At 34.9% G+C, this 24,189-nt stretch overlaps 1 protein-coding gene across 2 annotated transcripts in view; it reads left to right on the top strand.

The window, feature by feature from the left end:
* Window positions 1-24,189, top strand: part of LOC115886065 (fibrillin-2-like) — a 148,006-nt gene that overhangs the window by 88,655 nt on the left and 35,162 nt on the right. For both annotated transcript variants that reach the window (XM_030905094.1, XM_030905095.1), the window contains 7 exons: window positions 6,670-6,802; window positions 6,951-7,199; window positions 7,338-7,535; window positions 7,611-7,736; window positions 7,864-8,103; window positions 14,371-14,535; window positions 18,514-18,719. In XM_030905094.1, the coding sequence (XP_030760954.1) occupies window positions 6,670-6,802; window positions 6,951-7,199; window positions 7,338-7,535; window positions 7,611-7,736; window positions 7,864-8,103; window positions 14,371-14,535; window positions 18,514-18,719 (1,317 nt within the window). The remainder of the gene's footprint in view (window positions 1-6,669; window positions 6,803-6,950; window positions 7,200-7,337; window positions 7,536-7,610; window positions 7,737-7,863; window positions 8,104-14,370; window positions 14,536-18,513; window positions 18,720-24,189) is intronic.

Here is a 24,189-nt window from a genome sequence, read left to right as displayed (position 1 = left end):
TTTGCTACATCATTTAAACTTATTAAAATGGATCAGAGCTCTTTTTTCAAACGTTATGTATTTAACTTGCCATGTTAGTTGGAGTTAAATCTTACGAGCTGAATTACAATCACTTTGTGATGTTTGATTGTAATTGAATTTCCTGGCGTTCGATTGGACTACTTGGTATAGTATGTATCTTCGGTGACATTGTAATATGATGGTACTATATATGATGCGTATAAAGTGGTACCTTAATATAGTACCATATTACGATACCAGTTCCTGACGTTCGATTGGGCTCATATTTGATTATACTTGCGTATTTTTTATGACATTGCAATATTATGGTACCATGGAGTACATCAAAAGGTACCATAATGTAGTACCATATTACGATACCATTTACCGGCGTTCGATTGGTCTTAAACTTTGTATACTACGTGTGTTCGGTGACATCGTAATATGATGGTACTTTGATGCATATAAAGTGGTACCTTCTATAGTACCATATTATGATACCATTTCCTGACGTTCGATTGGACTCATATTTGATTATAATTGCGTATTTTTTATGACATTGCCATATTATGGTACCATGAAGCATATCAAGGGGTATCATAATGTTGTACCATATTACGATACCATTTCCTGGCGTTCGATTGTGCCTTAAACTTAGTATGCTACGTATGTTCGGTGACACTGTGTGACTTGTGTAACACTGCGGTGACTTCTAATATGATGGTACTCTAATGCTTATAAAGTGGTATCTTCTATAGTACCATATTATGATACCACTTCCTGACGTTCGATTGAGCTCATATTTCTTGCGTATTTTTTATGACATTGCAATATTTGGTACCATAAAGCATATCAAGGGGTACCATAATGTAGTACCATATTACGATACCCTTTCCTGGCGTTCGATTGGGCTTAAACTTAGTATGCTACATATGTTCGGTGACACTGTAATATGATGATACTATAATGCTTATAAAGTGGTACCTTCTATAGTACCATATTATGATACCACTTCCTGACGTTCGATTGGGCTCATATTTGATTATACTTGCGTATTTTTGATGACATTGCAATATTATGGTACCATGAAGCATATCAAGAGGTACCATAATGTAGTACCATATTACGATACCATTTCCTGGCGTTCGATTGGGCTTAAACTTGGTATACTACGTATCTACGTATCTTCAGTGACATTGTAATATGTCTACTATGATGCATATAAAGTGGTACCTACCTATAATACCATATTAGGATACCATTTCCTGGCGTTCGATTGTGCTTAAATTTGGTATACTACGGATCTTCGATGATAGTGCAATATTATGAAGCATATCGAGTGGTACCATAGTATAGTACAATATTATGATACCATTTCCTGGAGTTCGATTGGGCCAAAATTTGGTATACTTGTGTTTCTTTATAAAGATTTGTTTAATTAATAATTTTAATTTATTTTACGAATTTTAATTTATTTTACGATGTCGTGACAGCAACTTTTATGCCGAACTAATATATTATTAATTGTACCTGTGTCACTTTTTAAAATCTACCTAGGTCTATATAAATAACGTGGCAAACAGAAGAAATTTGTTATTATAGTATTTTTTTAGTCAATTAACATTTTTATACTGCATTTTAATAAATTATTTCCATTATTACTTTAAACGTATACTTCATTACTAACGTTTCAGCATTAATAAATATCACTATCAGTCGCCCTGTATATTATTAATTTTAAAGGTAATTAAAGTTATTTTTTTAGTTAACATAATAAATTAGTGTACATATATTAAAAATGTATTTTGTGAGCATATGTTTTCTAATAATATACTTAAACTTAAAACTATTTTAAAAGCCAAACGAATAATTAATATAAGTGTATCTGACAAGAAACGAAGAATAGAAAGAAATTATTATACACCAGAAAAAGAATGGGATGCCAATTAAAGTCTTTTTGAATCTGGCAACTGTGCATTTTTAGCCGAGCTTAAAGGCCGTCGACGTGCCCTCGATCCGAAACCGAAAATTGAAAATTTCCAATTATATTCTGATTATGATATTGTCGCGCCATCTAGTATTTTATTTGTGCAATTTTACCTCTTTCATTTCGAGTATTTTTCTGTTGCGTAGCTAGATATTCTGTGCTATTAGCCCTAATATGTTAGCCAATGTCAGACGGGGATTTTACGACCGCCTCGGCTTCTGTCTAGCACAAGAAGATGGTCTTTTTGAACACTTTTTATAACTTTTTTTTTATTTAGAGTAATATTTTAGTTTTTTTTGGGTTTAGAGAACTTATTTATTTTTAGTTTTGGCTTGTAAACACACTCAATAAATATTTAAGTATTTTCATTTTAAATGTTACCTTAAGTGAAGGTAAACACTTAAAATGAAAATAATAAATACCACTCCTGGAGTCGTATTCCTAGTCTGTCATGACCGACCCGTCCAAGCACAACTGCAACTGCGTATTGCCTGACCAGCGACTAGCCGGCAGTGAATCTCGAGTACGAACGCAAAACGGGTAAACATAAATTCTTCCGGCAACTTGCTATGTTACTAGTAGCCTGGTCTTCTCTGTATACTAAACAACTCCCTTTCAGGTCCCTTTTAGTTCAATTGCTTATTGAAAAAACACTACCGTAAAATACCTAATTTTATTTAGTAGGTATTAATATAATAAATAACATTTTATTAACGTCAAAAGAGCTTAAATATAGAGAATGTAGTCTTGTTAACTTTGATTACTTATATATTATATATTTATAAAATTATTTATGTCGTATATAAAAAGGTATAGGTACACGGTGCAGTATATATCTCGTCGTAAAGGAACGCTGGCTTTAAAACTAAATTCGGGCGTAAAACAAATCACTTTACTATAAATCTATGGATGGATCCGGCACCGTAAAATATTTATGACGAATATATTCAATATAAACCGTATTTCGATATTTATTTTATGCCCCTTGGGGTGTCATAAAACACCGCGCCGAATTTATATAGTAGTGCGAATAAAATAGAAAAAATACCGAAAAAATATAAAATAAATAAAATATTTTTGTAACATAAAACTTCGGTTGTGTTATATATGGTACAGTGAAAGTCGGAAATTTAGTGATTGTTAATATTCACTAGGAAATGCTAGCAATTACGCATTGGACTAGTTAATGTGGTATTTTAAAGAGATTTGTCAACTTTTCCTAGTCAGAATATATAGGAAAATTCCACACCTGTAATTTTTAACCAATCAAAACGTGTAATCACCATGGATAAATTTTAGTGAAAATTTCACACCTCTACTTTTCAACCAATAACATGCTTTAATGTTGACTAGTTACCATGGCAACTGAAAAAATTTCCGGAAATTTTTTCGAGGCGCCACGAAACTTTAGTGGAAATTTTAAGATTAAAATAAGATCTACAATCATAATGTGAATGAACTACAATGTCTATATATTGAAATATTGCCCATTTGAGTTTTAGCATTTGATGTAACTAGGGTTGGTAATATTTTTTATTTAAGGAAATATGTTAGATATACCTACATATGAATTTCTTCGAAATTGCCATGTTCTAAAAAATATAGTTCTGCCGCCTTTATTTAACTAAAGCTGGTATTTTTCTATTTAACGAAATATGATGAATATATCTATATGATTTTTTTAGAATTTATTTCATGTTGAATTATATTCAATGCCAAATCTTTAATGATATCGACTAATATAGCAAAATAATAACGAAAAACATTTAGTAATTATAGGTTTTATTAATATTAAAAACACAATTATTAATACCTTGGCCAACTTAACAAATTGAAATTATTTTAAAATGTCATGTTGGATTAATATTTTTTTTTTCAAATTTAAGTGTGAAATTTTCTTACCGAATACCACGCAAGCTTAAATTATTCCTGGAAATTTTCTTTCGGGCACGAATATTTTAGGAAAATTATCCCTCGTCTTCGACTCGGGATAGTTTTCAAAATATTCGTGCCCTCAAAAAAATTTCCGAAAATAATTTAAGCTCTTGTGATATTATAAGTGAAAATGTTTTCCTTGTGAGCACCCAACAGCGAATTATACTGGAAATTTTTTGACGTTTATAATGACAGAATATCTTTTTGAGAGTCTGGTTTTTATTTGTTTACATGATAATTTTGATACATTTCAATTACAAAGCTGAGATGAAAGTTTGTAAACTGCTTCCATGCCCTTGACTTCGATTTCCTAGTATTCGCGGGTGTCAACTGCTTAATCTCCTGGCGAATATTTTCTTTGCTTTCATGACCGAAGCGAAACATTTTTTTTAAGCCGTGCCGCTTGACAGCTTCAAAACTGAAATAGTTTTTAGGCTTGGGTGTCACTTAGTTATCATAGTAACTAAATAATCAATTTAACCAAAAATCGAAAAATTCATTTTAATTATTTCATTTTCAAACATAATTTGGTGTGGAATTTTCTTACCGAATACCACACGAGGTCAAATTAAATCCGGACATTTTTTCTCGCTCATGAATATTTTTAGAAAATTATCCCTCGTCTTCGACTCGGGATAATTTTCAAAATATTCATGAGGTCGAAAAAAATTACGGAAATAATTTGACCTCTAGTGGTATTACTAGTGAAAGTTTTACATACATAATACTACGCAAGCGCAACCTATGAATAAATAAATAAATAATTTACAAATAAAACGTTAAAACAATATCACGAATTATGTACAGAAACAAAGTCTTTTAAATGGACTGATCACTAATGGTCATTTAACCTATCCTGACTTCTACTGTTTCCTCGAAACGATTTTCTGCTCAGACACTCTAAATACGAGGCTGGAGCCCAACTTTCCACAGAACTTCCAATAACTTTAACAAACCACCAGCCAGCACATCCCTTTTTTAGTAATTCAACTATATCCCCTTCTCTCATATAGACACTGATGCCTATTGCACAGTTGTCAGCCAAAGCTATGAATCTTCCTCTTAGAACTAAATAAAAAACGGCAGGCTAGTAATGCTTAACATAAAAGGTGGTGGTAGTGTTAACACTACTGCCTATGAAATAGGTCACCACGCGATCCACGACTGTGCTTGAACCCTTCACCACATACCACGAAGTAGGTGTGTGGTCATCGTCGTCGCTGTTACTACAGTCAGATGACCAGTTACCATCCTCCGAACATTCAACACTATCGTCTGTGTGGTTTGCTGTTTCAACGTCACAACTCATGGCTCTTTGGTGTCCTTCAACTGCCCCTGCCATCGAACCATACTTTTGAGTTTCCCATGACGTGGTCTGTCTTAAAGGTCTGTGAGTAAGAGCAGCATACTGTTTATTTTTTTCTCCTTTTATTTCTTCCAGTTGATTGAACAATACTTTCTTAATTTCGTTTACCCAAACATGCCTCTGTTCCAAATTCGCTGCCTGCATAATATGAACTTCTTGCTTTCCCTCCAACCAAACTTCAAATGTTTCTAACATTTATTAGTGAAAGTAACATTTACTAATGGTGGCCAATAAAAGTCATTCTATTGTACAGGGCGAGTGTGGTGAGGAAGAATGTTGGTGGAAGTTAGAACAAATAAAACTTTTAAGAATATTGGATCACCTCAATATTCAAGCTGATCCACATATCTTAAAAATACAATTTACTTCTTTAGTATATTTACTAAAAATTATAGAAAATAATGACATAACCTTCTAAGTATTAAAAGAGAAAACATAGTAAACATTTTAAAGCGTACAAAACAATTTAAAGAAACATTCATAAGCATAAGATTACTTATTGGTACAAGGTTTTTTAATAAAGTTCTTCATAGTCGACAAAATAAAGTATGCCCGAATTTTCTTCAACGGCAGTTATTCGTTTTTTTCAAACCCGCTATTTCAAGCATATCAAAAGGTTTAATAAATTCATAGTCACTACTATAGGTTCCTTAATATCTTTTTCTCTTGCACGCTTAACTTTTGCTATGACTTTATTATATTGCAAAAATAAAAAAACAAGCACTACTACATTCTTGGGAGTGCCTAGTTTATCTTAATTTTTCACAGAAAATTTCTTCTATATGAAAAATACAGCACTTTTTACAACGATAACAATACAATTATATATAACCACAAAAGATAAAGTGAATTTACGCTAGATGTCTGTCAACGTTGCCAACGTTTAGCCCGATTTAATGGTATCCTTGTATTGCCTATTATTCAACTTATCCTTATTTGTCCTTATATTTTACAACATATGTGGCAACCGCGCTAACTGAATCATTCAAACTCATTGCTATCGTCCAGGGAATGCTAGCATTCACTAGTAAAAGTTGATTTCAAAAATAGCTGTTGAACTTTTATTGGAGTAGTTTTAGCAAATCAGTGAATGTGAGCTTTTACTAGTTACTTTGTTAACAATCACTGATTTCCAAATTTTACTGTACCATATGTACATATATAAATTTGTAGTGACAGATTTACAGAGTGAGTCGCAAATACTTGTAGGGGTAGTATATGTCGTCCCCAGAAAGACCTCAAGAGTTTAAAAAAATGAACATTTGGATTTTTTTAAAAAACATTTTTGGAATTTTTAAAGAAACATACACGTAATTCTTTTTGATGTGCTTCCTATTTCGTTTCCTTTATCAGGGATTAAATTCAATCATATATTTTCTAGACCTGTGAAGATATAAACGAATGCCAAGAACTAGGAAATCAATGTGCCTTCAGATGTCATAATGTTCCTGGGTCGTTTAGATGTATCTGTCCATATGGATATGCCTTAGCCCCAGATGGTAGGCACTGCATAGGTATGTAAACCATTTATTGTAACGTTCATTTAACCCACGATTTATTAAAGTTCTATATAAAATACATTTTAAAGTTTATATAAAATATTTAACCGTAAACGTAAATAAACATATTTATTTTAATTAACGAAACACCTGTTTTTTAAAGATGTGGATGAATGCAACACTCCAGCCAACAACTGTAGATTCATGTGCAAGAATTTGGTGGGATCGTTCATGTGCATCTGTCCAGAGGGATACAGCCAAGTGGGATACAGTGACGAATGCAAAGATGTAGACGAATGTGATACAGATCCAAATCTTTGCGAAAACGGGAGATGCATCAACTTACCAGGATCGTTCAGGTGTGATTGTCTGGACGGATATGAACATAGTGAAGACGGAAAACGCTGTATTGGTAAGTGTAATTCATTTATATGCAGGATGTTTCAAAAAACATAAACAATTTTTTGAAACACCCTGTAGATTTTTAAAATAGAAATATACAGAAAAATAATAGGACAACTCAACAAGAAAAATGATGTATTTCTTACAGATCGTAGGGAAGGAGTATGCTACAGAAACAGGGAATGTTCAAACTCCAATGGACACTATCTCAAGAAATCTACAAAGGCAAATTGTTGCTGTACTATGGGAGAAGCTTGGGGTCCTAGATGTGAAGCTTGTCCATCCAGGTACTCCATAGAGTACCAGGAACTATGTTTGGAAAGTGGGTACCTCATAACTGGTGAAGGTAAGTATATGGAAACTTAAAAATAATGAACAATGAAACATCCTCATAAAATTGATAAAAATTAAATTGTTTCAGATATTAATGAATGTGAAACAATCTCGGATCTGTGTAAGAATGGCAGATGTATCAATATTTTAGGATCGTACAAGTGTATTTGCAACAAAGGTTATAAGAGTGATGCTTCGGGATTATACTGTCATGGTAAATATACCTACATTATTGTATAGAAAAATCAATAAAAGTTGGTATGGATGTCATCAAAATATTTGACGAATTCCAGATTATTCCTGACAAAATAGATAATATTTTCTGTTTTCTTTTCTGCTAGATATCAACGAATGCAACAGCGCTCATCCTCCCTGTCAGTACAACTGTCTAAATACTGACGGTGGATTTGTCTGTTCCTGTCCATCTGGTTTCCTTCTTAACGCTGATGGCGTCACTTGCTACGATTTAGACGAGTGTGCAACTGGTGAGAATCTGTGTCAGCAGATCTGTACGAATACTGAGGGAAGTTACACTTGTTCTTGTAATGAGGGATATAGACAAGTCGGAGATAAATGCGAAGGTAAGTTGAAAATACAATAAGCTTCCTACGAATGTTTGATAGAGGTATTCAGTTTTTGTTTTTAATTTACGTTTGTTCATCATCATTATTTTCAGCTATTTGAACCGTTTTTAATCATGGTGTAGCCTCTCTCCCATATTTACTTACTCTCTTTGTAGTTGGGTCCATTGTTGTCTATTGTTGGCTATACGGGCCCAAGTTATTTCTGCTAATTTCCTAATATCATGGTCCCATCCCAGGTTTGATCTTCTTCTAGCTCTCTTCAGTCAACGTGGGTACCAAGGTGAAATTTTTGTGCTCCATCTGTTGTTCGTTCTTGTTGCCAGGTGTTCTGCTAATGGTCACTTGGGATTTGATTCTGTGGATGACATCTATTTAGTTAAGTCTTTGGACGTATCCATTCTATTCTTTTACGGCCTTTTTTAGTTATTTCTTGCATAGTTCGTTCCATTGGGCGTTGTGCTACTTGAAGTTTCCTTATAAGGTCCGTTTTAAGTGTCCAGATTTTGCATGCATAGGTCATGACTGGGTAGTACATATTGGTCGAATGTTTTCTTCTTTAGATAAAGTGGCATTCTAGATTTCAATACGATTGAGTTTCTTCCATAAGTACCCCATGCTAACTTAATTTTTCCGTTGATTTCTGACGGTAGAGATCCCGAGCTGTGTATTAGTTGTCCTAAATATATATATTCTTCTACTATTTCCAGTGATGTGCTATTTATTAGAATGTCTTTTCTGTCTACTTGTTCGTTGTATATTTATTTACTGTTATTACAAATGGTTGCCTAGCGATCGTGGATCAGTTAAAAATCTTGCGTGGGTTAGTGTCTGACCCACGAGTTTTCCCCACCACTGTTCTATGGAATGATACTGAGTGGGACAAAAATACCACATTTCGATTCCGTCTGAAATCTTCTTATTTACAGGGTCAGTCTTAAATAAATGAAAATATTTTCAGAGCTAGTAGATATATTCTATAAGGAACATACTTACTCTTTTTGAAAAAATTCCAAAACAACCGTTCAACAGTCCAAAATTTTGACAGCCACTGGATCTTTTCTGTGTTTTCTTTCTTGTAAATTCAATCTACTACCAATTTTGCCATATTATTAAGAAATTATGTTTTTAAACTAAAGACCATAAAATTTTTCAAAAAATTCAAAAAAACTCTCGACGTGTTTCTGGAATCGTAATATACTACCACTAAGAATATTTGCACTTATTTAAGACTCAACCTGTATATTTAAGATTTTTATGATGTTGCTGATAATTTTTTTTCCATAGCAACTGTTAAAATTAGTAACTGTAAAAACTGTAAAAAATAGTAGATAAAATAGTACTTTAACCGCAAGGGTAGATTAAATGATACTTTAACAGCGAGGATAGGTTAATAATTTTATTTCTTCTAGCACGTTTTTTAATTGCTTCCATTTTTGAACATTTTTGTATTCCTTTTCATAAGTTATTCGGGATTTAAATGGAAGTAGTTTGGATATGGCGTTTGTCGCCTCAGCCTGAATATCTGTTGGTAATTTACTTATTTTGTTTTGAGCCATTTCTGGCTCCAATTCAATCAGCAATCGACACGAAAGAGAATTAAAAAATATTGACTCAAAACTGAACTAAAGAGAGAGCTTTATTTATTTGTCAAATTATATAGAAGCCAACGCCAACCCAGCACAATATTTTTTTCTACTCGTAATAAATTCCTTGAAATAATAATTTCTGAATATTTTTTAAAACGTAACTCGCTATGGAAAAAAAAATTGTTTTATACAAGACGATAAAATTGCATTATCGTCCCCCGAAATTAATTCACTCGCGATTTCATCGTTCGTGAATTAATCTTTTTTTTTTCGGTCGACGATAAATACCATTTTATCGTCTTGTATAAAAAATAACTATTAAATCTCACCCCACACGTGTTAGTTAAATTATTAAAAATAGGTTTGGAAGAAAGACAATTTTAACATTTACCTACATATTATTTATAAGGTCAAGTCTATACCAAGTATCCATCAATCCTATTTTAAAAAGTTTCTTATTTATTGCCTCCCAGCCGATCCCTTCCTCAATTAACGTCAGGCTTAACGCTCTCGCAGGTGAATTCCCCAAGTCGTCAATCTGCCCTAAAGGTCCATTCTTTCCTCGTTCGAGACAAGGGCTGCGCTTTAACTACCCTTCGGCCCGATAAATACCGATGTTTGCTGCAATATCTCAACATAATTACGGACACGAGTGTACTCGCTTGGCCCTTGTTGACTTTGTTTAATCTCTAATGGGAATTGCAATGTGTTCAGTTGAACTCTACATATAAGAATTATTATATAGGGCAAATTCTGGTAAATTATATTATTGGTTTAACTGCGATTTTTATCACGTTTTATGTACACCCTGTAACATTTATCTAGTTATTATAAATATTTATACAGGGTGTTCCAAAAACCAAACCCCAGAACTACGCCTATGAGGTTTTTTTCGCGAAAAAAAAATAAAATTCGAAATTTTTTGAAAAAAATTTTGGAATTTTTTTTAGTTTTAGAAACCATACTTTTTTGATAATATGGCAACATAGGTATTAGATTAAATTTACAAGAGAGAAAATCCAGAAAAGATCCAGTGGTTCTCAAAATTTTAGCAAAAAATATTTTTTTTTGGAAATTTTCAAAGTAAAATAACTCCGTTATTTTGGACTTATTTGAAAAACGATAAAGAAAAAATAATACGTTTCTTTTATCGAGATCTACCACCCCTAAAAATGCTTGCACTTATTTCTGGGACACCCTGTATAATACTAGCAATAGCTTTCGGCTTTGTCAGCACAAAAAACTTCTCTCTCATGAGGGATTTAGAATTTAGAATAAGTGGGAGGGGGTTAATCTCTGCGACCTTAGAGATCTATCGTGTCTCCCTTTCTTGAGTTATAACTCATCATACAGTCCCAGGACTTCCTACGGAGACCCGTGTCCCTCACAGTCGAGGAGCTACGACCCAGGCCGGGTAGACGAAACGGTAGCTTGTGTCGCCTGTTGGGTTTAGAGGTAGGAGGTAGGCTCCCGACCCTTGGAGGAGGTGGTAGCTTGTATGCCACTTGCGGAGGATGGTCTCACGCAAGTGTCAGCCACCTCTCCTGTAGTTCTCTTTGGGTTTGGCCCCTTGGAACTTTCATTGTTACTGTTCCCAGTGTCGCTAGGGGGTTTCCCCACAGCTTCACCGGTGATGTTTTTATTACTATTATTACCAGATCTCATAGTGTTCCTATGAGTCGCTAGGGACAGTCGGTCCACTTCTACAGAGCCCCGCATGTAGAAGTAAGGGGTAAAATACAATGGGGTGCCCCCCGGTGCCCCAAGGTTGAGGCTGTCCGTAGCCCCGCCCGGTATCGTTATATGTCTTGGTGCAATTCCCTGGCCACGACACTACAGTCAGGGACAAGACGATGAGTGAGATGCTTCTTAGACCAAGCCAAGTGCTAGAGGGAATTCCCCCCAGCACCTGACCAGGAGCTTCCTCACCAACGACAAGGTCTTGCATCTCCTAGGGGAAGCTCATGAGGGATGCATTTCCAAACATTGCTTCTGAGTACTCACTTTTATCACTTATGAGTCCATTTCACTAGTGCGAAAAAGTAGATATAGTAAATTCCACGAATGTTTGGGAGTGATTCATCGCTTGATGAAGTTAGAATTGACTTCATTGGTTTCTTTTCATTTTTTTTTCATTTTTAATTTTTAAACGTAAATTACGTTTAAAAATTAAAAAACGTAATATTAAAACGTAAATTTTTACCGCAGACGTAGGTTTTTAAAGGCCCGGTCTAATCATCTGCCTGCGCTCCTCCTACTTATTCTAAAATGTTGGCGTGATTGACAAAGACGATACTATATCGCGTTTCTTTGATTGATTCGTTTTTGTGCGTCAGTCCATTTGTGTGCTTGCAGTGCGACCAATGGGGCATTCCATTTTATATTTATAACCAAATATATGTTTTTAAGATATTTAAAACAGATTATATATTGATTATTATATGACTTGAAACACCACGGCACTGGAATTAAGTTTATGTGACCTTGAACAGATTAGTTCATATGGTAGCGACCGATGAATCAATCCCAAACATTCGTGGTGTTTACTACAAATAAGCGTTCGTCATTTAACGCTTTATGTAAAACTGGCTAGGTATGTTTACACAAATGAAGAAGGAAATTAAAGATAAAGGATTATAATATATCCGTATTGTAGCACATTTTTCACTTCAGCTTCTTTTATTTTTAAGGATTTTATGGTCAAACATCAACAAAATATTTCTTATGTTTGGACTAAATTTTCTCAAAAATAAAGACATAATTTAAAAATCCGTTACAATACGGAAATAGATTGAAGTTTTGTTATTACAGTGATTTATTTATATGGTTTTGTAACAAATTGCTGGCTATTTTATGGCAAATGCCGAAGCTCTGCGAACCTTAATCAAGCCTTAATCAAAGCACGTGTGTATGGAATATTGGATGCGGCCAAAGAATATTATAGTTAACACAATGATGTGGCTTAACACGACAGGATCGGGCTAAGCCTTAGAGCCGTTGCACACACGCCGGAACCGGATAGACGGCGCCGTCTACCCGATTTCACTACGACCTTTCAGACTAGTCCGATTTTACTCCCGGTTTGAGCCAGTACAGTTGCATTTTTGATCGCGACGCCAACGAGACGGCATAGAACGTGAACATATTATTGTTTTGTGGTTTGGAATCGCTGTCGTCATCAGAAAAGAAAAGCAAGGAAAATCATCTTTCAGTTTAATGCAAATTTCTCTCCATGCTTTATAAGCTTCGCTTTTGTCTTCTTAGAAACACAAGATTTTATACCAGTGGACTGGTCTGGTTTCCAAAGAGTGGTATTAAAAACGCAGTATCTACTTCCGAAATACTACTTGCAGTCGCTATTGTTAACTTACAATGTATAAATTTTACAAATTTTCAATAATGCTAAACGCAAAATCTCTCTTAGATGGACGAAACCGAGCGACTAGGATGGACAAGTGTGAAAGCGTCAATTTAAATCAATGTACAATTAAAAGCACGGTCACCGGCCGGCGACCGTGCTGCCAGTGGTGGTGTCCGGTGCCAACCCGGTGTGAATCCGATTCTTGGCCGGCGCCGGCACGTGTGAAAGCTCCCATAAGAGGCTATGCACCTCATCACTGGTTAGACGGCGTCGTTTATCCGGTTCCGGCCGTCCGGCGATGAGGTGCAAAGCATCTGCCGGACAAGAATCGGACCGGCGCCGGACAAGAATCGGATTCGCGCCGGGTTGTCACCGGATACCACCACTGCCAGTACGGTCGCCGGATGGCGCGCCGTCCGTTCCGAATTCGTATTAGTACATTGTTTTAGATTGACGCTTTCACACTTGTCCGTCCTAGTCGCCCGGTTTCGTTCATATGAGAGAGACTTTGCGTTTCGCATTATTGGAAATTTGTACGTTGTAAGTTAACTATAGCGACAGCAAGTGGTGTTTTGGAAGTAGATACTAAGATTTTAATACCACTTTTTGAAGCCAGACCAGTCCACTGGCATAAAACCTTGTATTCATAAAAATACAAAAACGAAAAAGTACGGAGTACGAATACAAGTATGGAGAGAAATTTGCATCAAACTGAAAGATGATTTTCTTTGCTTTTCTTTTCTAATAACGACAGCGACGATTCAAAACCACAAAACAATAATATGTTCACGTTCGATACCGTCTCGTCGGCGTCGCGATCAAAAATGCAATTGTACTGGCTCAAACCGGGTGTAAAATCGGACTAGTGTGAAAGGTCATAGTGAAACCGGGTAGCCGGTGCCGTCCATCCGGTTCCGGCGTGTGTGCAACGGCTCTTAGGCAGATTTTTGAAATATAATATATATGTATTTCCTTCGGCCACACACCCGCTTTACCCGACCCCTGAGAGCGACCCGAACAGTACAGCGTAATAGACCCTTAAGGGATTTCATATTTTTAGGATAGATTTTAAATAAAAAATATACAAACTTTAAGACTACAACCTTTGATTTCATCCCCTTAAAGAGTTGAATTTCCAAAAAACGCTTTTGAAGTTCCACTTTCGTTTCCCAAGTTCCCAACTGTGAAAAGTTGTATACTTATTGGACAAATATTAATTATTTCTATACAACATTCACTTCTTATTTCACTTACTTCAATCTCGAAATTAAATTTCAGGATATATAAAATTGATTTCATTCACATTTCTTTTTACAGACATCAATGAATGTGATCAGCCAGGAATATGTCCTAAACCAGGTCGCTGTGTCAACACATTGGGCAGTTTCAAGTGCATCTGTCCACGCAGGTTCAAACTGGACTCTACAGGAACCTACTGTACCGACGCAGATGAGTGCTTGGACGACACAAAATGTCCTGAAGGTGAGATATATCCTAAATCATAACAACTAACCTTCTCTGTTTAGTTGTTAGTCTTCAGTGTTAAACACTGTTGGTATAAAATTCCAATAAAAAAAGGAAAAATACACTAATCTGCAAGAAAAACAGGCACTTTAAAATTTTCATGTGTTTTAAAGTTTTGTACTTTTTTTGTGTACTAGTTAACCGATATTGATGATTTTTTAAGAAGTTTTTAGCTAAATTATTTGACTTTTTAGTGTCTTTTTCGAAATTAAAAATGAAAGTTACCATCTGTCAATTATACGAGGTCATCTGTCAATTATATCGATATTTCGGTGAAAGTTTGAAACACCCTGTGGAGTACATTAACAAAGCAAGGAATTTAAAAATCAATTTATCATCTAGGTGTATCCTTTCTCGATTGTTTATTTTTGATTCATCTCAATAGCTTTATTTTTTTGGAAAATATTCGCTTTTGAAGAAGATATGTTTTAGCATTTTTTCGATTAAAACCATGCCATTGCTTTTGCTCCTAGTCAACAGACCTATAAAATAGTGGTTATGATTTATGTAATATCACTGTCTTTGAAAAATTACATATTATTGTCTGTTGAGCAGTCACTCTAGCTGATATATGGTTTTAGGTCCAAAAGTTGAACTCTACCATGATCAATTAAAGCAACAATAGACGATTATTCAGAACATAAAACCATCTCAACCAGAGTAAAAGTCAATAAACAAATAAGAAGTACTACCGTATGATCGGAAAAAACGGCGTCTAGTTGGCTGGAAAAATACATTTTATAGTCATCGCTGACACCGTTCTTTTTTCGATCAAACGGTATTTTATAAGTGTGTTGATGAGGACTCGTTAATTGTTACTATCTTATTCAAAAGGGAATATCTCCAATAAAAATAAAGCTAATTGAGATGAATCAAAAAACAAACTATCTAAAAAAGACGTACCTAGATTATAAATTGATTTTTAAATTCCTTGCATTCTTAACATATTCCACAGGGTGTTTCAAGCTTTCACCAAAATATCAACATTTTTTTTCCTCGTATAATTGACAGATGAAAACTTTCATTTTTAATTTAGAAGAAGAAAAAGTTAATAATTTAGCTACAAATTGCTTAAAAAATCACCAAAATCGGCTCATTGGAATAAAATTAGAACATATTCTATATTAAACTTTAAATTACATAAAAATTTAAGGTAACCGTTTTTCGTACCGGTGAGTGTATAACTAATTACATTAATAAAAAAAACTCTATAAAAATTATTTTCATTTAATGTCATTCATGACAGTGATATATTTCTTTCAAACGCAAACTTATTAAAATTAATCATTCGTACTAAAATCACCTGGAGAACTTACATTTTTCTTTAAAATCGACCCTCATACACGGAGCAAGCTCGAAAGACAAGAGAATACGAATATCCCTCAATTCATCACCGCCAAAAGCTATATGGCAAGGGCGTTCTTAAGGCGAGAGGAAAATTGAATATTTTCGGTGGGAAAAACAAGAAAAACGCAAAAAGAAAAGTCAATTTCGCCGCTCTATCTCCGCGGCGACGGCGTTCTCCACCGGGCCGCTTCAATTTAACGATGGAAATGGAAAGAGATAAATAACTTTTCATATTTCCATGCGATGTGAAGGAGAAATCAGTTGCGAAATAGTTTGTTAAACAAGTTTACTGTCGAATATCCGGGATTTATAGGAGCGGCAGGCTGATGGGAATGATGGGGAAAAATGCCAAGTTTGCGAATGCAAGTTTCCAAGTTGTTGTTATCTGAACTGATTCAGTTGATGTTGGACTTTTAAAGAGTTTGGGTGTGGTTTTGGCAAAACACTTTGAAAAACGGGACTATAAAAAAGAAGAAATTTTTTTGTCGTATGAAATCATCAGTCAGGTGGAAAGAGCGGAGGTAATGGCTAGAGTTTCCATACGTCCGGACTGTCCAAAAAAATGTCCACCAATTCTAACTTTAAAAAAATTTAGCTTTGTTGGATGTTTTAATTGTTACGGTGCTACGTATCTACTAAACCTACAATGTACGAAAGTACCTGAGTACCCCAGGGTTCCAAGGTTTCAAGCCACTTTTCACTTTTCTTAGAAAAATGAATTTTAAAGTTTGATACTCGATAAATTTATTATGGCCACAGAAATCAAATTGAAATATATTTGGGAACGTTGTATAGGGATTTCTCTATAAAAAAATACCCCAAAAAGCTTCTGTAAAAACTCGAATTATGTATTTTTTCGTTTTTTTGAAAAATCTGTTACTGTACTTGGAACCTTGTGGCACTGTAAGCGCTATACTTGAAACTCTATGGTTCTGTTAAAAAAAAGAAATCTGTTGTTTAAAGAAAGCTAAAGTAAAATTTGGAAATAATTGTAATTTTAATAATAATAATAAATAATCTGTTAACGTATTAAAGAAATTTTTATAGCAAATTAAAGATAACGACTCATAGAACAGATAGTTGGTCTGTACTTACTTTGCTGTAAATATCGTAATCTTAAACCATACAGGTTATACAGGGTGTGTTTCCTACGATGTTCTCTATGGGAATCTCGGAAACTACTGGAGATAGAGAGTCGTTTAATTGGGGAAAGAATTGCAGTTTTGTGGGGTCATAAATATGCGCCTTTCAGATTTTTGAAAAAGTTCATGGCTTACTAGATATTTCGAAAAATACAAATTTCGGCTATTTTAAAAAATGCCCCTAATTCCATTATAAGCTATTTTAGACAAATTAGCCAAAAACTTAGCCATGAACTTTTCTTAATGAGACTGTGTCCTCCGTTTTCTTCTAAAGCCTGTCATTTTTGACATATGACACAAACATATGTTTTTTTAAATGGAAACCTTAGTTGGCTATGACTTTATAAAAAGCGCCATTTTTTAAGCTTTTCAGCAATATAAGCTATAATATGTTCCTTTCACAAAATTACTGAGCCAATTCTTATCTTTCTTGACTAATTTCACTTAGTTAGCCATGGAAACAAGTTCAATCGTCGTTGCTCTCAGAAATGTGAAATTGTGTCACATCCAACCTTTGTAAATTAAAATAAACAAAAATTGTAAATAAAAATTTTTCAAATGAAGAAAAGCGTGTAGGATTATTGGTTCAACTTTTCTTGGCCATACAGGATACGTTGACCGGTGAAAGTTACTTACGTTTTTTAGAGAACGGTTATCAATGGTGTTCAAATTTTGTTGTGATTTATAACTTATAAAAAGACAAAATATGTTATTAAACGGCTCTTTACAATTTAGATTACATAAACTAAAACTCAAAAAAATAATATCACTCCGTACACTTTAAGTTATTTTAGAAAATGTTCAAAAAATCCGCAATTATTTTGAGTACATAAATGCATCTTTTTAAAACTGAATTTCTAGCTATTGTCACAGAACGACCGGTCGCCTTAATTAAACTTCTCCTGTTCCGCCTCTTCGAGTGCCTTTCTTAATTCATAAGTTTTTTTGTAAACCTTGTTGTTAACCATACCGCATAAAAAAAATCTAAAATGGATAGGTCAGGTGACCGAGGAGACCCATGCAATTGGTTCACCTCCCTGAGTCTACATAATTAGACAGACACTGATAGTTTATTAATTCGCAACAATGAAATTAGAACTGGTAGATCCTTTTAAATCAATTATTCTTTAGAGATTGGGATAAAATTTTGTATGGCACTCGCGTGTTATATCATATAAGTAACTTCAGAAAATTAAATTTGATGATCTTAAACATTTCCCAGCGTGACATAAGTAAGATAGCACACTAGTACCATAAGTAACTATTTCTTCGTTTTTTAATGGAACACCCTGTTATTATTTCTTTGTAAGATGGAGAATTAAAAAATAAACATTTTTTATATTTAAAGCATTTTATAATTATTTATGTAAAACTTAAAATTGTTCCTAAAATTTAAATTGATAATTTTTTAGCATATCATTAAAAACAAATTTCTGGATTATTCTAGGCTGCCAAAACCTGGTCGGTGGCTACCGATGCGGTTGTCCAGCAGGCTACGTTCTCAATGGCTACTTCAACCAGTGCGTGGACAACAACGAGTGCCTAAATAGTCCATGTGGAACTTCAGGAAATTGTTTCAACACGCCTGGAAGTTTCCGGTGTGGATGTCCAGATGGGTATCAATTTGATGCTAAACTCAACATTTGCATTCAGGTGAGTCTTTGGTATAACACAACTAGAAGTGCATATTATAGGATACAGGTTTGCGTTAGATCTTTTAAAATTCTCTTACCACTCTACTTACGAGATTAAGTAAAAACTGTTTAGTAATCGTTACGTCATAATATATTATCTTACCCTCTCTTTCACTTGCCAACCAGATGAAAAAGATTCTTGACGTCATTCAGGGAATCAAAATTTATAGCGTATAGGTAAATTTTTTTTTTCAGGAGGATTGCGTAACTTTTGGGGAGTAGTTTTAGGGAAAAAATTGTAACACCGTGCTCGGGCAGATTTAGCCGAAAAAATGGTCCCAAATGGACGAAAAATGAGTTTTTCGCAGATATCTGCCAAAATATGCAATTTACAAAATTTTTTGGAATAAGAAATTAAGCTTAGGTAATTACCTACAAAATTGGTCCGTATCATTTTTTACGTAGAATTAGTAGTTTTCGAGATACTCCGCCTCGAAGGTCCCTGAATTTTCGCTGCAAGTCGTAACACTCCGAAGAGATATTTCATAAGCGTATCATTGATTGATAGGACAAATTGTTCATTTAGAAGGTAGAACCAAGATCTTTAAATTTTGTCATCTATACTAATATATAAAATCCTTAAGTGACTGACATACTGATTAATCACGATCCTGCTTAAACCACTCAACATAAGAAGCTCAATTTTGGCATACAGGTTGATTCTAGGGTGTAGAGGTTCGATAAGAAGGGATTTTTCGAAATTCCAGTTCCAAGAGGGTGAAACCACCCCTCAAATATTACAATATTTTTTATTTAAAAAACGGTCAAGTTTCCGAAAAAACGCTTAAACGCGTATATTTTATTTTGTTTTTTAAAAATGTATACAGGGTGTTTCGAAAAATCTGGTTATTGATTAATGACGATCCTGCTTAAAGCGCTTGACGTAAGAAGCTGATTTTTGGAAAACAGATTGACTTTAGGTTGTAATTGACTTAGGTGAAGAGGTTCGATAAGAAGGGATTTTTCGAAACTCGAATTCTAAGGGGGTGAAACTATCCCTCAAATATTAAAATATTATTTACTTAAAAACCGGTGAGTTTTTCGGAAAAACTCTTAACCACGTATATTTTATTTTGTTGTTTTACATATTTTAAGATTTTTATAAATTTATACAGGGTGCAAACGCCCCTCAAATATTACAATATTTGTTATTTAAAAAACGGTTAGTCTTTCGGGAAAACGTTTGGACAAGCATAATTTATTTGGTTTTTTTACATAATTTGAATTTTTTTACAAAATCATACAGGGTGTTCTTCTAAAAAAGTTGGGTAATTTCTTAACCACGATTCTGCTTAAACTGCTTGACGTAAAAAGCTCATTTTGGCAAACGGATTTTTCGAAAGTCAAATTCCAACGAGATGAAACTACCCCTCAAATATTACCAAGTTATATAATAATATCGCCATATTGATTTTTCTCATGCTGACATAAATGTGAGAAAATTTTATCCAGTTTATATGTTAATGGAAATTCTTGCTTTCCTTTATCATCACCATTACAAATGATTAATTCGACGCGAACGAAGTCGCTGGTACACGCTAGTATATACATAAGTATCCAAAGATAAATGTTCAGGAAAGCGTTTTTTTTAATTCAAATATTATGCATGGACTTAGGTACAGTTTTTCCCATTTTTAAATACCTGTTTCCATGTGACTGCTATCGATATTCCCGTTTATTTAGATACCAAAAAGTGTACCTTTTTAAGACGGAAAATATCATGCATTGCCACTTATTTTTGTTAGTACGAAATCAGTGTTACTTAGGAACAGATATGTCGCACTACCATGATCCAGAGAAAGATCTGAGAAGCCAGATAAACAGAGCAACGGCCATGCCAGGATGTCTGAGACAAATAGTGTGGACAAACCCGTTCATGCGAACAGACAGAAAAATTAAAATTTATAAGACCTGCATCAGACCAATAATGACATATGACATAGAAATCAAAGAGGAAACAAACAAAATCAAAAGCATGTTAAGAGTCGCTGAAATGAAGAACCTAAGAACCATAATGGGGAAGAATAGAAGAGACGGAATTAGAAACACAAATATCAGACAACAATGTGGAATACAGGACGAATCAGATGGGGTAGGCAAAGAAAAAGACAATGGTTCGTACACGTAAGACGCATGGAAAAAAACAGGCTACCGCGCATAGCTCTTGAAGGGAAACCCAGGGGTAAGAGAGAGCCAGGAAGACCCCCAAAAAGATGGAAAGACAGTTGGCATTCCATCTCCCAAGAACTCCTACAGAGGCAACCTTAAAATTAACAGGTCGAAAGATCTCAAATAAGTAAAAGAAGAAGAAGAAATCAGTGTCTTTACTTCGACTTACTTTATCCTCTTCTTACCTCATCACCCACTTCCATTCTGTCAAAACCGGAAATTATTTCAATTTGTTCGTCCGAGGCATCGCCGAACAAGGAATTTTTGTATTCTAGCGCGCGTCTGTTCTTTCCAAAGTCGATTGTGTGGAAAATATTCCAAGGAAATTTCCACCGCGACGATAAGCGTCGCCTCGGAAAAGTCGACAGAGTGAAAGGGACGGGAAAAGTCTAGGAAAAATAAAAACGGCGAATATGTCTGCGAGATATAAGTGAATCCCTGTGATTTTTCTTCTTTCAGTAAATAAAAATAGCTTTGAAAGTATATGTGCTTTTGATAGTTTAGGTAATCAGAGTTTCCTTTCAAAGTTCTTTTAACTCTTTTTCTTTATTTTTACTGTTAGAATATACGTTTTAGATCTAAGGGTGTGCCAAATTCGAGGTTCATCATTATGAATCTCGGAAAACTAGAAGATATACGAGGTTGTGTGATAATTTGTTTCTGAAGTGTCATAATTTGTTTCTGCAGCATTTTTTGGTGTGAACAAAAAATGTACTGGGATAAAAAAACGTCTTATTATGATGATAATGATGATAACCAGGAGAGCATTTAAGCAGAAACTTAAAAATATGACCTAGATATTGAATTTGATATTATCATCATTATTTTCAGCTTATTCAACCATTTCCAATTACGGTGTCTCTCTCTCTTTGGCCCGTTTCCCTGAAGAGGGATTAGTGACTATGATGTTCCTGTAGCTGTTTTTATCGTATTGTGCCAGTCCGCTCTGTTTTGAGCCATGCTGACGGTTTCATGAAGGCCTTGGCCGATTAGGTCTTTAGTTTGATCAACCCATCTCTTGGGTGATCTTCCTCGTGGTCGCTTTCCCTCTACCTTTCCCTCGACTATTAGCAGCTGCAGTGAGTCCGTTCTTCTAGCAATGTGACCAATATATGTCAGAAAACATCGGTTTATTTTTTTTTGAGAGGCTGAGTTGTGAGTTTAGTTCTTGGAGAACTGACTCATTCGTACGATGGGCTGTCCAAGGTATACGTAGCAGACGTCTATATGCCCACATTTCAAAAGCATCTATTCGCCTGGTATCGCTTTTCTTCAGCGTCCATGTTTCCGCCCCATACGTAGCAATCGGGAAAACAAGCGAGTTCAGCAGTCTTAGTTTGGTGTTCTTAGTGATGGCTGTATCTTTCCATATCTTAGTTAATTTAGTTACGGCTGTTCTAGCCAGCGCAATTCTACGTCTTATTTCGCCTTCGCATGAGCCGCTGTTGTCGATTAGCGATCCCAGATATAAGTATTTATTAACCACCTTAAATCCAGCTATGTTTCCCACGTGAGGTTGGTTGTTGTTTTGTCGGTCCACAATCATGACAGTAGTTTTGTTAGGATTAAGTTTTAGCCCAAATTCTGTACTAGTTTCTTGGAGACGTTGCATAATAAATTCCATTTCTTTTACGGTGTAGCCTCCCAATTACGGTGTAGCCTCCCTCATATATTTAGATACTCTCTTTGTAGCTGGGCCCATTGTTGTCTATTGTTGGCTATGCGGGCCCAAGTTAACCCTGCTTTCCATATCATGGTATGGTCCCATCTCAGGCTTGGTCTTCTTCTAGGTCTCTTAGGTCCTCGTATCCTTGGTTCCGTCCTTCTTGCAAGGTGTGTTGCACATTGCCACTTGAGGGATTTGATTCTGTAGATAACATCTATTATTTGGGTCTATTGTCGTACCACTGTATTTTTTACGGTATTTCTTGGTTATTTTCAGCATTTTGTATACTACAATCTAAAATATTTATACTAAGGGCTGGCAAGTCTTGGGTCGAGATTTCCGTATGTAAGAAGAGTAGAATGCGTTTATAATATACTGAACAAAGAGAGGACAGTAAACACGTTGCCAAACGTATGAAATAAACCGAGAAACTGTGCACATCGCTAAGAGACGTGGAAGAGGATATAGCAGATTTGTCGCAGTTGACCGGTCGAACCAAGTACTTAAAGTTCTAGGGAAAGGAGTACGTCATGCGTTCAGCTTCACGATTTAATTACGTCTCGTGATACTTAATTTGTTTATTTATTAACGAGTCGTTGTAATTTTCCCTATAGCTTGATTTTTTTAAGTGCAAGCTAGAAACACTTGCATTTTGGTAAAAATAAGTGAAACTGAGTGGGTGTTCGATAGTGGTCGCCCTATTAGAACTCTGAATTCAAAAATGGATATCTCGAAATCTATTAGAAATAATAGATTGTAGTTTTTTCAAGAACTTTGTTAATATTTGTGCTGTATTTTCTTTGTAGACAGTATGTGAAAATCTTTATCAATAAAAAAATTACACGATTGCTGAAAATTGCTATGCTCTAAAAGTAAATGGATGGATTGTTTACAATTTTTGAATGGAAAAAACAACCTTATCGAATTTTTCTTATGTAAACATATTGTAAAATGTGCGATCTTGAAAATAAAAAAAGTTTCAATATCTAAAGTGGTTCTTGAGTTATGGCCTGTTATGTGTTAAAAAGTTGAGTTTTTAAATTATCGCGATTACTGACGTTTTCTCGTTATAAAAAATGACACCCTAACGATATCCTTATAATTCCATTTCAGATGCTCAGAAACATATCTAATGATTTTATCTAGTTATCTCTTGGAAAAAAAAAGTCTATTAAAAATATTTTGTTTGCGATCGTGATTTTACTTTACTTGATACGGAAAGGCGTATCGGCAACGCCGCAAAAGCACACCGTCGCGCGTCGCGTCGGTCGGTCGCATTTCTCTCACTCCGACTTAATAAGATCCCTATGCGATTTACTTCCACACATGTAAATGCCGACCCAAAAGTAACAGTTGCCAGCACGGTATAACAAGGACTATTGTATAGTCCTTGTTGCCAGGTGTTGTGCCAATGGTTACTTGGGATTTGATTCTGTGGATGACATCTATTTAGCTAAGTCTTTGGTCGTATCCATTCTATTCTTTTACAGTCTTTTTTGGTTATTTCCAGCATATTTCGTTCCATTGGGCATTGTGCTATCTGCAGTTTCCTTATAATGTCCGGATTTTGCAAGTATAGGCCATGGTGGTAGTA

The sequence above is a fragment of the Sitophilus oryzae genome, unplaced genomic scaffold, assembly GCF_002938485.1.
Source record: "Sitophilus oryzae breed Bouriz unplaced genomic scaffold, Soryzae_2.0 scaffold_466_pilon_pilon, whole genome shotgun sequence".
Lineage (NCBI taxonomy): Eukaryota > Metazoa > Arthropoda > Insecta > Coleoptera > Curculionidae > Sitophilus > Sitophilus oryzae.
Note: the sequence above shows the minus strand (reverse complement) of the source record. Positions and strands in the feature narration are given on the sequence as shown.